Below are 13,341 nucleotides of genomic sequence, written 5' to 3' on the forward strand. Positions count from 1 at the left end.
CCTCTTGTGTTTCTCTTATCCCAATTTAGTAAGTCTTCTCTATCAAGGACTTATATACCTCTCATAATTCTGTAGATGGTCAGTAATTCTAGTTTTGACAATCTGGCCTCATATGACAGTTTTGATGGTGTGGGGGCCATCTTCGTAGTTGAACTTTGGATTTTCTAAATTTTTCTTATATTCTTTTAAGTACTGGGTGACCATAGTGTCACTGCATACTCCAATTTTGGCCATATCAGTGTGACTAGTATTTGCATTACCAGTTCTTCATTCAGGTAAGTAAAAACCACTTTCATTGATCTTAGTAAGTTGTAGGTTTCACTGACAATTTTGTTGATATGTTTGTCAGGGGATATATCCTTTGTGATTATTACTCCCAGTTTTTTTCAGATCCCACTTTCTTTACTTCTTTTTCACCAATTTTATGTTGTCCTGCTATCCTTTTTTTACTTTTTCCAAATTCCATTATGCTACATTTCTTAATGTTGAATTCCATGTCCCATTTCTGACTCCATTCTTAAACCTGTTCAGATATATCTGCAGTGAATTACAGTCCCTTTCAGTACTCACTTTCTTTAACAGTTTTGCATCATCTGCTAAGAAGCTCATGTAACATTCCACACCTTCATCCTTGTCATTCACATAAATAGCAAACATAATTGGAGCCAATACCGATCCTTGTGGAACTCCACTAATCACCTTTTCCTAAGTAGAACTCTTATCTCTGAGCAGTACCCTCATTTTTCTTCCATGCAGAAAGTCCTCCATCCATTTCAGTAGTTTACTTTGTATCCTGCCTATGGTTTCCAGTTTTCTTAATATTTTTTCACGTTGGACTTAGTAAAAAAAAATTGTAGATCTAGGAAAGCACACTCAACCCATCCATCCCTTTCCTGTATTATATTTAGTAATCTTGAGTAGAAACAGATCAAATTTGTGGCACATGATCTTCCCTATCTAAATCTGAATTGTCTCAGATTTAGTATATTGTGTGTTTATTTACCTAGTTTTATATCAGCAAATCACAATTCTGCTGAGGGTTCACAAACATATGAGATATCCTCTGCCCAGCCGGTCCGACAGTTGCTTACGCGCTGCCGTGCTGAACGGTCGTCAAGATTGTTTACTCTGTCGCACATATATTTCAACCGTATCCCTGCTTACTAGTGCTTGACCTGGCATTCGAGTGTTTACGACGCTCAATTTGCAATATAATAATAGCGTTTACGATGCTCATTTTATCATCTAAAAAGCGTTTACGACGCTCTCATTTTGAGTTTTAACGAAACTCACTAAATTATCAGGTAAGTACAACAACGTGAATACGACTCCATCGGTCACAACCACCATGTCTTCCGACGAAATGCATACCCATACAAGCAGGAAGTCGGGTGCCTCCTCTCACGGAGGAGAAGCAAGCCAACATTCTCGCAAATACAAGCATAAATCAAGCAGGTCAAGCAACAGTATTTCCCATCGGGATAGAAATACTTGCGTTGGCGCTATGCATCGAAGTCTAGAAGACATGGCAACCCCCCGACGGCTCCACGTCACATACTGCTTTCCAAGTACATGATGACTCCTCAGCCCCTTGGCACACAGTACTGCAAGCCATCGCTGAACTGAGGAGTGATATGGATCAACTAAAAGCGGAGAGGCGGCATGATGTTTCGCAGAGGCCGGAAACCCACAACGATGCCAGACCGGGCACTAGTTCAACCAGGAAGGAAGCAGGGCCTGTTACGCCTTCTCCAGGTAACTTTTCGGGTTTTATCTCCGACGAAAGCAGCAGTGAAGAAGGTGAGTTGCATGAAGATTTCCCCATTGGCAGTATTTTGATGCAGTCCTCTAAGGCTTTCGGCCCAGTTGAAGAAGTCTCTGGAGAAGTTGCCAAACATGTGGCGGATATGGTCAATCAAATATTTGACCACGGCATGAGGGAGGACACCTATAAAGAAATTGCGGAGGACGAGAGTACCAAGAGGCCCGGTAATTGCCCTGCTTTATCCCCAGTTGAGTGCAATATGCAAATTTTGGAGGTGCTAAAACAGGACGCTAAAAAAGCAGACTTACGCATGAAGGAAGTCAATAAAGATATAACTTAGGCAGCTTCCATCATCATCAAGTCACTTTCGGTGCTTGACAAAGTGGCCCAGGATGAAGGTAATGCTGTGGTGGCCCATGAGGTGGGCATGATCAATGGTGCTCTGGCACTGTTAGGTCATGCCAACTACCGTAACAACTTGGTTCGCCGTTTTAACATCAAACGGGAAATAAATCAAAAGTACTCACACCTATGCTCAGACAAAGTCCCCATGTCACGCTTTCTGTTTGGGGATGACCTCTCGCAATCCGCAAGACAAATCGAAGAGGCAGAAAAACTCAAAAGCAAAATCACAGCCAAATCCCCCTTTCCACCCTGGAAGCCAGGTGCATGGAAGTTTGAAAGTGGGAAGACAAGAACCCAGTTTAAAGGACACACAAGATTTCAACCCTATGGACAGCGGAGGCTAGGACATAGGGGAGACCAGAGGCCTTACTATGCTCGGCAGGCCTTGGATTAATAAAACTCCAAAGGCAGGGGACGCAGCACTCCCCGACAATAAACCTGGCAAGTACCAACTTTGTGGCAGGTTCCCTTCACAGATTTGTGCATGAGTGGCAAAAAATCACTAGTGATACATATATTCTAGACATAGTCAAACATTGTCACCTGAATATTAATCTCAATGATATTGGTTACCTGTGTTTTGAGAATGTGGAATATAACTTTAGCCTGGCGGAACAAATGATACTATCACAAGAAATTTTGAAATTATTGGAGCTTGAAGTTTTAAAAGAAACAAAGAGAAGGGCAGATCAGATCATTTCCCCTGTATTTCTGAAGAAGAAAAAAGATGGAGATTATAGGATGGTACTCAATTTAGAAAAATTAAACAACCACATTCCCTATATCCATTTCAAAATGGAGAACTTTGAACAAGCTATCAGACTGATAAATGAAGGGGACTATTTGGCATCTGTGGATCTTAAACATGCCTACTACTCTATTAGAATAGCGGAAGAACAGCAAAAATTCCTTTGTTTTCAATGGTATGGCAAAGTTTATCTGTTCACCTGTCTCCCAAATGGAATCTCAGAAGGACCCAGACTTTTTACCAAACTCATGAAACCTATCTTTGCTACTTTAAGAGAAAAAGGCTTTACCATCACCAGCTTTATTGATGACACTCTCATGTGCAGTGCTTCTCTTTCTGGATGCTATGATTGCATTAATTCTACCATTGAATTACTCATGAAAATGGGCTTCTGTATTAACGTTGCGAAATCTATGCTAGAACCCACTAAAAGTATCGAATACCTTGGCAATGTCATTGACTCGGACAAAATGATTGTTACCTTTCCAATACGTAAGAAATAAAGAATTCTACTTGGATGTAAACAACTAATAGCTAAGACTAGTGACAAAATCAGAGAAGTAGCCAGGGTGATCGGGCTTCTAGTTGCTGCCTTCCCAGCTGTGGAACTTGGAAAGTTACACTATCGTCACCTTGAATCGGCAAAGATTACAGCATTGCGAAGGAGTTATGGGAACTTTGAGGATAAAATGTTGATTACCGACGAAATGAAAACTGACCTGACTTGGTGGATCAAACATGTTGAGACCCAACATGGCGAATAATTCACCCAACTCCTGAAATTGTCTTATACTCAGATGCTTCAGACTTAGGTTGGGGTGGGTGCATAAATCATCAGTCAGTCAATGGAAGATGGACGACAGAGGAAAAGAAGTAGGACCTTCCTTTTTATACTATTCTTACTAACACCTAATATGTTATCATGGCAATTGATGTCAATTTAGAGATACATATACCAAGTGCTTTTTTTCCTTATAAGGGAGGTAACCAAAAAACAAAAGCATAAAAACCACTCCCACCCATTCCATCCCAATCACACTCCACTCCCCTCCACCTTCTACCCTCCTACTTATCTTGGCACCTCCTGGATGACGGGTCATCCCTGGATCTTGTCCACTGCCCTGGGTCTGAAGCAGTGTCGCAAGACACAGTACATCTAGAGCAAGGCCACTGCATTAAATCAGTGACCCCCCCCTCTCTGTCCCCTCATGCAGAAAAGGAGAAGACGGGAGAATTCCCTTCAGGCTGCATCAAATTTTTCTTATACATACTCCCTCACCATCCCATTCCACCTCATGGATCACAACATCATCCATATACAACCATTCTCCATTCACTCGTCTTCTGTCCCCTCCCGTCCTTCCTCAACAGACATTCCCCTCTTTCCCAAAGCCCCTTTTACCCCCATCCATCCATCTCCTCCTAGGTCGCCCCCTCATGTTCACTCCCTCCATATCTGCCTTCCATACCTCTTTTACTAGTCTTTCTTCACTCATTCTTTCCATGTGTCCAAACCATCCCAATACTCTTTCATCCACTCTATCTCCCAACTTCCTTTCCACCTCATTCTCCTCCTCACCTCCTCATTTCTCACTCTATCCAGCCTAGTAACCCCCACCATACTTCTCAGACACCTCATCTCAAACACATTCAAACTCCTTCTCTCTTCCTCTCTTATGTTCCATGTTTCTGCCCCACACAGTGCTGTTGGCACAATCACTCCTTCATAATCTCCTCTTAGCATCCATTCCCAAATGTCTATATCTCATTACACTTTTTATTCCCCCAAAGCATTTACTCGCTTCTCTCAATCTACATTCTACCTCCACCTCCACTCCTCCCTTTCCTGTCACATTCACACCCAAGTATCTAAAACTATCCACTTCCTCCAGTCTCTCTCCCTTAATGCTCACTTCCAGTCTGCTGCCACTTTCACCCCTTGTACATCTCATCAAACTTACTTTTACCCACATTTATCTTCAACTTCCTTCTTTCACATACTTTCCCAAACTGTCATTAACTTCCTCAATCCCTCCTCTGACCCGGTACAAGCACAGTGTCGTCCTAAAAAAATAATTGGCTTATCTCCCACTTTTCCCCATCTGGGGTATTGGCTGCATGTTGATACTTTAAGGCCTATATGGGGTGCCCCTATGGACCAGAGCCACACATCATTTTGTGTGTGATAGAGGAAAACTCTGTTCATAGAGAAATGATGACACTTTTATACTACGACTATGCCTCCGTTATGCTGTCCCTCAACCCCTTGTTACTGTCTTGTACCATTTCTCTAAATATTCATTTCCTTTTTTTGCCTACCCTGTGGTGGAGGAAGAGAATGCTACCACCAAGTCTTTCCACTTGAGTCATAAAAGGCGACAAAAAACAGGATGGGGGATGGGATTAGCAGTCCTACTACCTGTAGCCCCAAAAGGGGACATTCAAAAAAAAAAAAAAAAATGTAAAGGCACAAGAGGGTCTGGGAGTTTTCCAACTAGTACCCTAAGGTTTGGGTCTTTTAATGTGCGTGGATGTGGTACAGATGAGAGTAAAAGGGAAGAGATAGGCAGTATGTTTGTGAGAAGAAAGATGGATGTGCTGGCTTTGAGTGAAACTAAAATGAAAGGAAAGGGCAACTGTGAGTTTGGGAGTGTAGCTGGAAGGTACGGTACTCAGGAGTGAAGAGTGGATGAGGGAGAGAAGGGGTGGCTATACTATTAAGGGGGTTAACTCTCATTTCGGTGAAAAATACTCGATTTTGTCAAACTTCGTGTGTGGACTGGTGTGGTGTCCCTGAACACCGCGGAACTGGTTTCCAGATGTATAACGCCACCCTTCTCAGGTAATGGCGGGTTTAAAGGGCCAGAGATTTAAAGGTCCGCCTGTCAGCCACGCCCCTTTCTTTGCTATGGTTTGTTTTCCTTGTATTTTGTCATTTTTGTTGTTGTTTTTGAGAATTTTATACTCTGATATTGTTGTACGATAGGTTAGGCAGCAGTCACCACACTCAGTGCGATCGAAAAAGGGTTCAGCGTATGCGTGCGTAATTTCTCCATGTGCTATCCTGTTTTATACATTTCTTGTTTATAAATTCACTACTCCATAACTAAATATGTCAGATGTGATAGTTGCCGAAGTATTTTGCTCCATTCTGAACCTGAGAAGTGCAAGAATACTCACCTTAGCAAAGGGATTGTAATGCATGTGTACCATTCATTATGTGAAGGATATGGAAGGTTAGGATTGTCACGATTCTCAGCTGGCATGGGTACAAAAGAAATGTAATGAACATCTACTTACTTCCCAGAAATGGTCAAAGGATTATGTAAGTAGATATGTGCATTTGATACTCTTTGGAGGCACTTTTATGGAGTAGTGAATATATAAACATAAAAATGCTATTTTCTCAAAACTAGTTTTTTTGCACAAAAGTAACTATAACTTCGTGTGTAAATAAGCAATTTTGATCATTCTTGTTGGAAACTGATCGTGATACTAATATCTAACAATATTAGTAAATTCATTCTTAACCTACTTGATATATATTTTTGACAATTTTTTAAAGTTGTGATTTTTTTTTTTCTATAATTTTCTGTAAGGCTGACTTTCTTTTTCACTTATAATTACGAGTATACTAGTTTAGGTACATCTGGATGTCTACTAACTGTACACCAAAGGAAATCATCATTCTCCTCATACTTTTGGAAAAATAAACGTTATTTCAAAAATAACTCAAAATTGCAAGTAAATCGTCTGTTGTGTACACTTTTCTTAATAGATTTCAGTGACATTTCTGTCACAGATGCATCCCATTTCCCTGCACATTGTGTTAAATTTCCATTGTCTTACATAAAAAGATAAGGTTGGGAGGACCAGAAATGCATAATCCGATCGAGCGAATCACCGAAATGAGAGTCAACCCCCTTAAGTGAAGAGATAAGTAAACGGGTAGTGGAGTGGAAGGAGGTTGGATCAAGGTTGATGTGGATGAAGGTGAAGCTGGGAAGGGAGATGTGGGTTTTTGTAAGTGCTTATGGACCTGGTAGTGAGAAGAGTGTAGAGGAAAGGGAGGCTTTTTGGGTAGATATAAATGAGTGCATAGAGGGGTTAGGGAGAAATGTCAATGTAGTTGTATTGGGAGACCTTAATGCTCAGGTAGGAAATGAACCAATAGATGGAGTGATTGGGAAGTATGGAGTTCCAGGTAAAAATCGTAGTGGAGAATTTATGGTGGAGATGTGTCTTGAAAGAGAGTTGATGATAGCAAATACAGTGTTTCAGAAGGGTCAATCATAAGTACACATGGGAGAGGGTGGTGGATGGAAGGGTGGCAGATAGAATGTTAATGGACTATATAGTGGTTACCAGGAGTATGGTAGGAAGAGTTAAGGATGTACATGTTCTAAGGGGAGAGAGTGAGGGAATATCAGATAATTTTCGGGTGGAAGGTAAACTGAGAGTGGAGAATAGGTGGAGAAAGAGGAAAAGGGCAGAAGGTAGGGAGGTGCTTAGAGTGGACTGCTTAAATGAGAGAAAAAAGGAGAATGAGTATAAGAAGAAGCTGAAAGAGGAATGGGAGGGAGTAAAGGATAGAGTAGAACTAGGAGTGGAGGAGGAATGGGGATGGTTCAAGGAGGGAGTCATAAGGTGTGCAGAGATGGTGTGTGGAACAAGGAGGGCGGGAGGAAATAGAAGGAAGGGTAGTGAGTGGTGGGATGAGGAAGCAAAGAAAGGTGTAGAAGAGAAGAAGCAGGCATTCATAGATTGGCTACAAATGTCACCCCCATCGTCTCCTCTCAGAGCGTTTCTATTCTCTTTGTTCTAAAAGTAGTTCTTAATGGCCCTTTGCGAGGTAATCTTGAGGGGTGAATAAAATAGGTGTAGTTTTTCTGATGCTTGTTGGTCTCAATCAGTACACCTCGAGAATCCCACCCAGAACTCTCTACATTACTTCAAGCCACCTTCGCTCTGACATCACTCTTTCATTCATCCAATAGTCTTTTACTTCTCAAACAAGTGCCACACCTTAAGGGCGTGACTTTTCCTTTCTGCACCAATGGTTTTTCTCCTCCTCCACCTTTTTCTCCAATTAGAGAGGCTGTTATACTCTTCTAAACAATATCACAACGTAAGCATTATGTCGTAACAAAAAATGGCTTGTCCGCTTACAGTTACAACAGTCAAAACAATATTACAACCACCAGGCGACACTCCGCATTATGTTACATATACAAGGCGCGAGTCTGACTCAGCTATCCTTGTCGCCTGTCGGCCGTCGTATCATAACATCCAAATAAAAATACTATAAAATTTCCTTCCAGTCCTTCTACCCCCTCGATCTACTCTGATCTACCTTAAATGTCTACCTCTATCTACCGGCCTCTTACAACAAATTAGGACCAGGTAATCGTATGAGAGGTACAAAGTAGAGAGAAGGGAAGTAAGCATAAGATAGAGGAAGCAAAGAAGAGAGCAGATGTGAAATGGGGTAAGAGAATGACAGAAAATTTTGAAAGTAATAAAAAGATGTTTTGGAAGGAAATTAAAGGAGAAAGAGGAGACTAATCAAGTTGAGAAGAAAAGGTAAAAGGTGCAGATGGAGAGATGATGATGGAAGAGAAGACAGTGAGAGGAAGTTGGGCAGAGTATTTTAGGGAGTTACTAAATGTGAAGAAGGATAGGGAGGGAAAGGTAGTTGCAGTGGGAAGCGCTAAGAAAATGACCGTGATGAGTGAGGAAAATGGAGGAGAAATAGAGAAGGATGAAGTGAAAGCACCTGGGTTGGATGGATGCCATGCAGAATGTCTGAGGAAAGGAGGTACAGTTATGGTGGACTGGCTGGTGAGGTTATTTAATGTTTGTTTAAGAGAGGGTAGAGTGCCGGAGGACTGGAGAAGTGCCTGTATAGTTCCACATTACAAGGGAAAGGGAGACAAGTGTGAGTGTAGTAGTTTGAGAGGGATCAGCTTGTTGAGTGTAGTTGGAAAGGCTTATGGGAGGGTCTTGATTGAGAGGATTAGGAGAGGAACAGAGGGAGTAATTGGTGAGGAACAGTGTGGGTTTAGAACAGGTAGGGGTTTTGTAGATAAGATTTTTGCGTTAAGACAGATATGTGAGAAAGCTATAGGAAAAGGTAATGATGTTTTTTGGGCTTTTATGGACCTGGAAAAGGCTTGCAACAAGGTAGACAGAAAGGCACTGTGGGAGGTACTGCAGATGTATGGGATAGGGGGAAAACTGTTAAGAGCAGTCAAGAGTTTTTATGATAGTAGTAGAGCTTGTGTTAGGATTAGAAATGGAGAGAGTGAATGGTTTGAGGTAATTTGTGGGACTTCATCAGGGATGTGTTATGTCACCCTGGCTGTTCAATCTTTACATGGATGGGGTGGTGCGAGAGGTGAATGCAAGGGTAGTGGGTCAGGGGTTGGAGATGTTTAAAGAAAATAGAGAAAAGTGGGAGGTGAGCCAGTTGTTGTTTGTGGATGACACTGCGCTTGTAGCAGGATCAGAGGAGGGATTGAGTAAGTTAGTGACTGAGTTTGAGAAGGTATGTGAAAGAAGGAAGCTGAAGATAAATGTGGGTAAAAGTAAGGTGATGAGATGTACAAGGGAAGAGAGTGACAGCAAGCTGGAAGTGAGCATTAAGGGTGAAAGACTGGAGGAAGTGGATATTTTTAGATACTTGGGTGTGAATGTGGCAGGAAAGGGTGGAGTTGGGGTGGAGGTAGAATGTAGATTGAGAGAAGCGAGTAAATGCCTTGATGGATTAAAAAGTGTAATGAGAAATAGACATCTGGGAATGGATGCTAAGAGGAGGTTATATAAAGGAGTGATTGTGCCAACAGCACTGTACGGGGCAGAAACTTGGAACATGAGAGAGGAAGAGAGAAGGAGTTTGAATGTGTTTGAGATGAAATGTCTGAGAAGTATGATAGGGGTTACTAGGCTAGGTAGAGTGAGAAATGAGGATGTGAGGAGAACAGGGGTGGAAAGGGAGCTGGGAGATGGGTTGATGAGTGTTAGGATAGTTTGGACACATGGAAAGAATGAGTGAAGAAAGATTAGTAAAAGAAGTGTGGAAGGCAGAGGTGGAAGGAGTGAACATGAGGTGGTGTCCTAGGATGAGATGGATGGATGGGGTGAAAGGGGCATTACAAAAGAGAGGAATGTCTGTTTAGGAAGGACGGGAGAGGACAGAAGATAGGGGTGAATGGAGAGGGGTTGTGTATAGATGATGCTGTGGTGTATGAGGGGGAGTGGGTGGGGGATGGGGGGTGAGGAAGTATGTATGAAAAAAAGTTTGACGCAGCCTGAAGGGATTTCTCCCCATCTTCTCCGTTTCTGCATTGGGGAACGGAGAGAGGGGGTCGCTGGATTTATGAAGCGGCTTTGCTGTGGATGTGCTGTGTCTTGCAACACTGCTTCTGACCCAGGGCAGTGGACAGGATGCAGGGATGACCCTTTCATCCAGGAGGTGCCAAGATATGAAGGAGGGAGGAGGGTGGAGGGGAGTGGAATATATGGGAAATGGAATGGGTGGAAGTGGTTTCTATGCCTTTTTCTTTTTGGCTACCCCCCATGTAGGGGGAAAACGCCTTTGGTATATGTATGTATTTTTCAATCTCAAGACCAGCACTCTCTAAAAAAAACTCATTTTTTTCCGTCTCTTCTTTTCTCATTTCTGTCATTGGCTTCAATTCTGAGAGCTTTGTCTTTCTCTTTTTCCTCATCACTCATTTCCTTTTGTATCCGTATATGTTTGAATTTCTCGCTGTTTGCCAATTTAACCGCTTTTGATAATGTCTCCTCTGCTATCATTTGAGTTCTTAGTTTTATTTTCAGCAGTCTATGTTGTTTTTCTTTTTAATATTTGCCTGTGCTGTGGATTTTATTGATTTCTTTATCAAGATTTTGTCCTTCATCCTGTATTCATTCAAAATTTCCTTAGCTATTTCCTTCTCCTCCTTTTCTCTCTGGTATCTATACATATCATGTTTTTCCTGGATACCATGGACCACAATGCACTTACCTTTGTCAACTGTATCTCTCACCCAATTTTTCTTTTCTTTAATCACTTTTATGACTTTCTTTTGTATTTTCCTCCATCTGTTTTTGTACTATATCACTAAAGGATATTTTTTTTATTTTCCTGTTCTTGTTTCCATTGAGTTTCCAGTGAGGTCTATTTCTTTGATTGACTCTTCCACCTTTCTGTTCACTACTTGTAATTGTTCTTTGACCTCCTTTTTCAATTCTTCATTTTTATTTTTGTCCTCATTTTTCATTCTTTCATTTTCTCTATTTAGGATTTCAATTTCACTCTTTTGGTCACCTAATTCTTTGATCGTTTCTCATTACTCTTTCGCAATGTAATCAATTCTCTAAGAACCACTCAATAATCCAATTTTAAGTCTATGATTTCTTACATTAAATCATATACTTCATGGTACCTTAATGCATTACTATATCTAATATCTCTATCTATGTCTAAGCTATTGCCTATTTTGCCTGGGTTTCTTTGAAACCCTGAAAAACTTTTATTTTCCCACCTTTGATTTTTCCTTGGTGTTTCTATGAGACAGTGTCTTTTGGGGATTACACCTCTTGGGCTTTCCACTATACTTACATCTAATCCTCTCTTTGTTGGTTCATTTGTTTTTCTTTCTTCTTTCTCTTTCTCCATAATGCCAAAACTATACCCACTTCAAGAACTGGAATACTGCACCTGTCACTTTAAGTACCATAGCCTACTTATTACGTACAATAACAACAATAGGTTTCCTTCGTTTTCAGCGATGTGCATTATAGGGTGCTTCTAAAAAATGAAAGTTTGATTTCTAATTTCTCCAGAGCGTCAATCAATTTCTTTTAATAAAAAACTGATACAGAAAAAAGAATTTTGAAATCAAATGATATTTAAGGGTCGCGCACTAAACTTCAAATGTTTATTTACCGTGCTTCAGTAAAATTGAACTGAACGACCAGCAATACTCAAACAAACGGCACCAAAGCTCATCAAACGATGAATTATTTCCTCCCAATGAGTTGGGATTTACAAATCCCAACACATAAATTTCAGCCTTCAATCTTTCTTCAAGGCAGCTGCTTTGGTCGAAGCGGGGAAAGATTTCCGGTGTGCTTCAACTACTTGAAGGATGAAGTGTTACTGCTCTTCGTTTCTCGTGAGTGAGGCATTGAATTCGGACATGAGCGCCACTCCTTGCTCCGCCAAGTCGTTGACCACCTTCAGAGATCCAACAAGGCATCGAGAATGGCGGTACTCTTCGTCTCCTGCCCACTCCCCAGGATCTTTCGCGAGAAAATCAGCTGACAGCTGGAGGCACTTGAAGAATGTCATTGTGACTGAGGTGACAAGATCTGAGAGGTCCTTCAAGCTGGCGGAGAGTGGCGGAAGCCTTTTCGGAGGGTCGTTCGGGATAACCCTTTGAAGATTCGTCACCATTTTCTTCTTCTCTGCCACTGTGACTCGGTCGTCAAAGAAAGCAAAGGCAACAAGCACTTCCAACACGTACCACAAGTGGCGATTGAATGCGCTCGAAGCTGCCTTGCCAATGGCTTTGATGGGAAATGCCTCCAGGGCTTGAAGGAAGTCGAGATCGTTCTTCGGAGCGAAGACAGCGGAGGGGACCTCGAACCAGTACTTCACGTAAACTTTTGTGATAAAGATGGCCACTTCCTCCAGATGGTTCCATGTCGCCTCGCTCCGTGACGGCCGCCGAGAAGGTCCAGGTCGATCATCGATGGGGGTACTGGGTTTTGAAGAGAACCACCTTGAGTGTGTAGATGGCACAAGCCATCCATCTCGCCTGATGGATTGCTCCAGGCTGCTTGAATCGGATCCCTCCCGGGAGATGATCACCGAGAAAAATTATGGTCAGCTGGAGGAGTTCCTTGTAATCATCCCTCGGTTGTTGCTGCTGGAGCTGAGTCTTGCAGAACAAGATTACCTCCTCCTTCCATCCTTCGACCAGAGGTCCCAACTTCTCATTTTGAACGCTCGTCGTGAATGAATTCTGGCAAATTCGGGGCCAGTAGTCACGGGACATGTCAATGCTCGGGGATGCGGAAGTTTCGAACATTCCGGACACCTTTTCCAGGCGATTTCAGCCACATGATGCAAGCAGGCAAGATGAAGGAGATGCCGGCCGATTTCCTTCTCGAGGATGACACAGACCACTCCTTTGTGGCCCGTGTTAGAGGCCGTTGTGTCAAAGCACAGCCCGCTGACTCGGTCTCTCACTCCCCATTCATCCACTGTCTCGAGAATCGCCGTTGCCATCACCGAAGCAGTCCCCGAACGAAGTTTCGGAATGGCAAGAAGCTTGACAACGTTGTCACCAGACACAAGGATAGGTATTCGGTCGACGGTTTCCTTGCCGGGAAGGGAGAAGTCCTCCATGGT

The 13,341-nt window shown here is 42.3% G+C and overlaps 2 protein-coding genes across 4 annotated transcripts in view; both read left to right on the forward strand.

Annotated features, from left to right (window-relative positions):
* Oseg2 (intraflagellar transport protein Oseg2) overlaps nt 1-13,341 on the forward strand; it is a 544,964-nt gene that overhangs the window by 136,189 nt on the left and 395,434 nt on the right. The gene's annotated exons all lie outside the window — the stretch shown is intronic.
* On the forward strand, nt 1,688-2,699 carry LOC143018164 (uncharacterized). The gene has a single exon (XM_076173325.1). It carries the CDS (start codon nt 1,839-1,841, stop codon nt 2,103-2,105), a length of 267 nt encoding a protein of 88 aa, XP_076029440.1. The 5' UTR covers nt 1,688-1,838; the 3' UTR covers nt 2,106-2,699.

This window comes from Oratosquilla oratoria, chromosome 34 (genome assembly GCF_046742065.1).
Source record: "Oratosquilla oratoria isolate Oo_2021 chromosome 34, ASM4674206v1, whole genome shotgun sequence".
Taxonomy (NCBI): Eukaryota; Metazoa; Arthropoda; class Malacostraca; order Stomatopoda; family Squillidae; genus Oratosquilla; species Oratosquilla oratoria.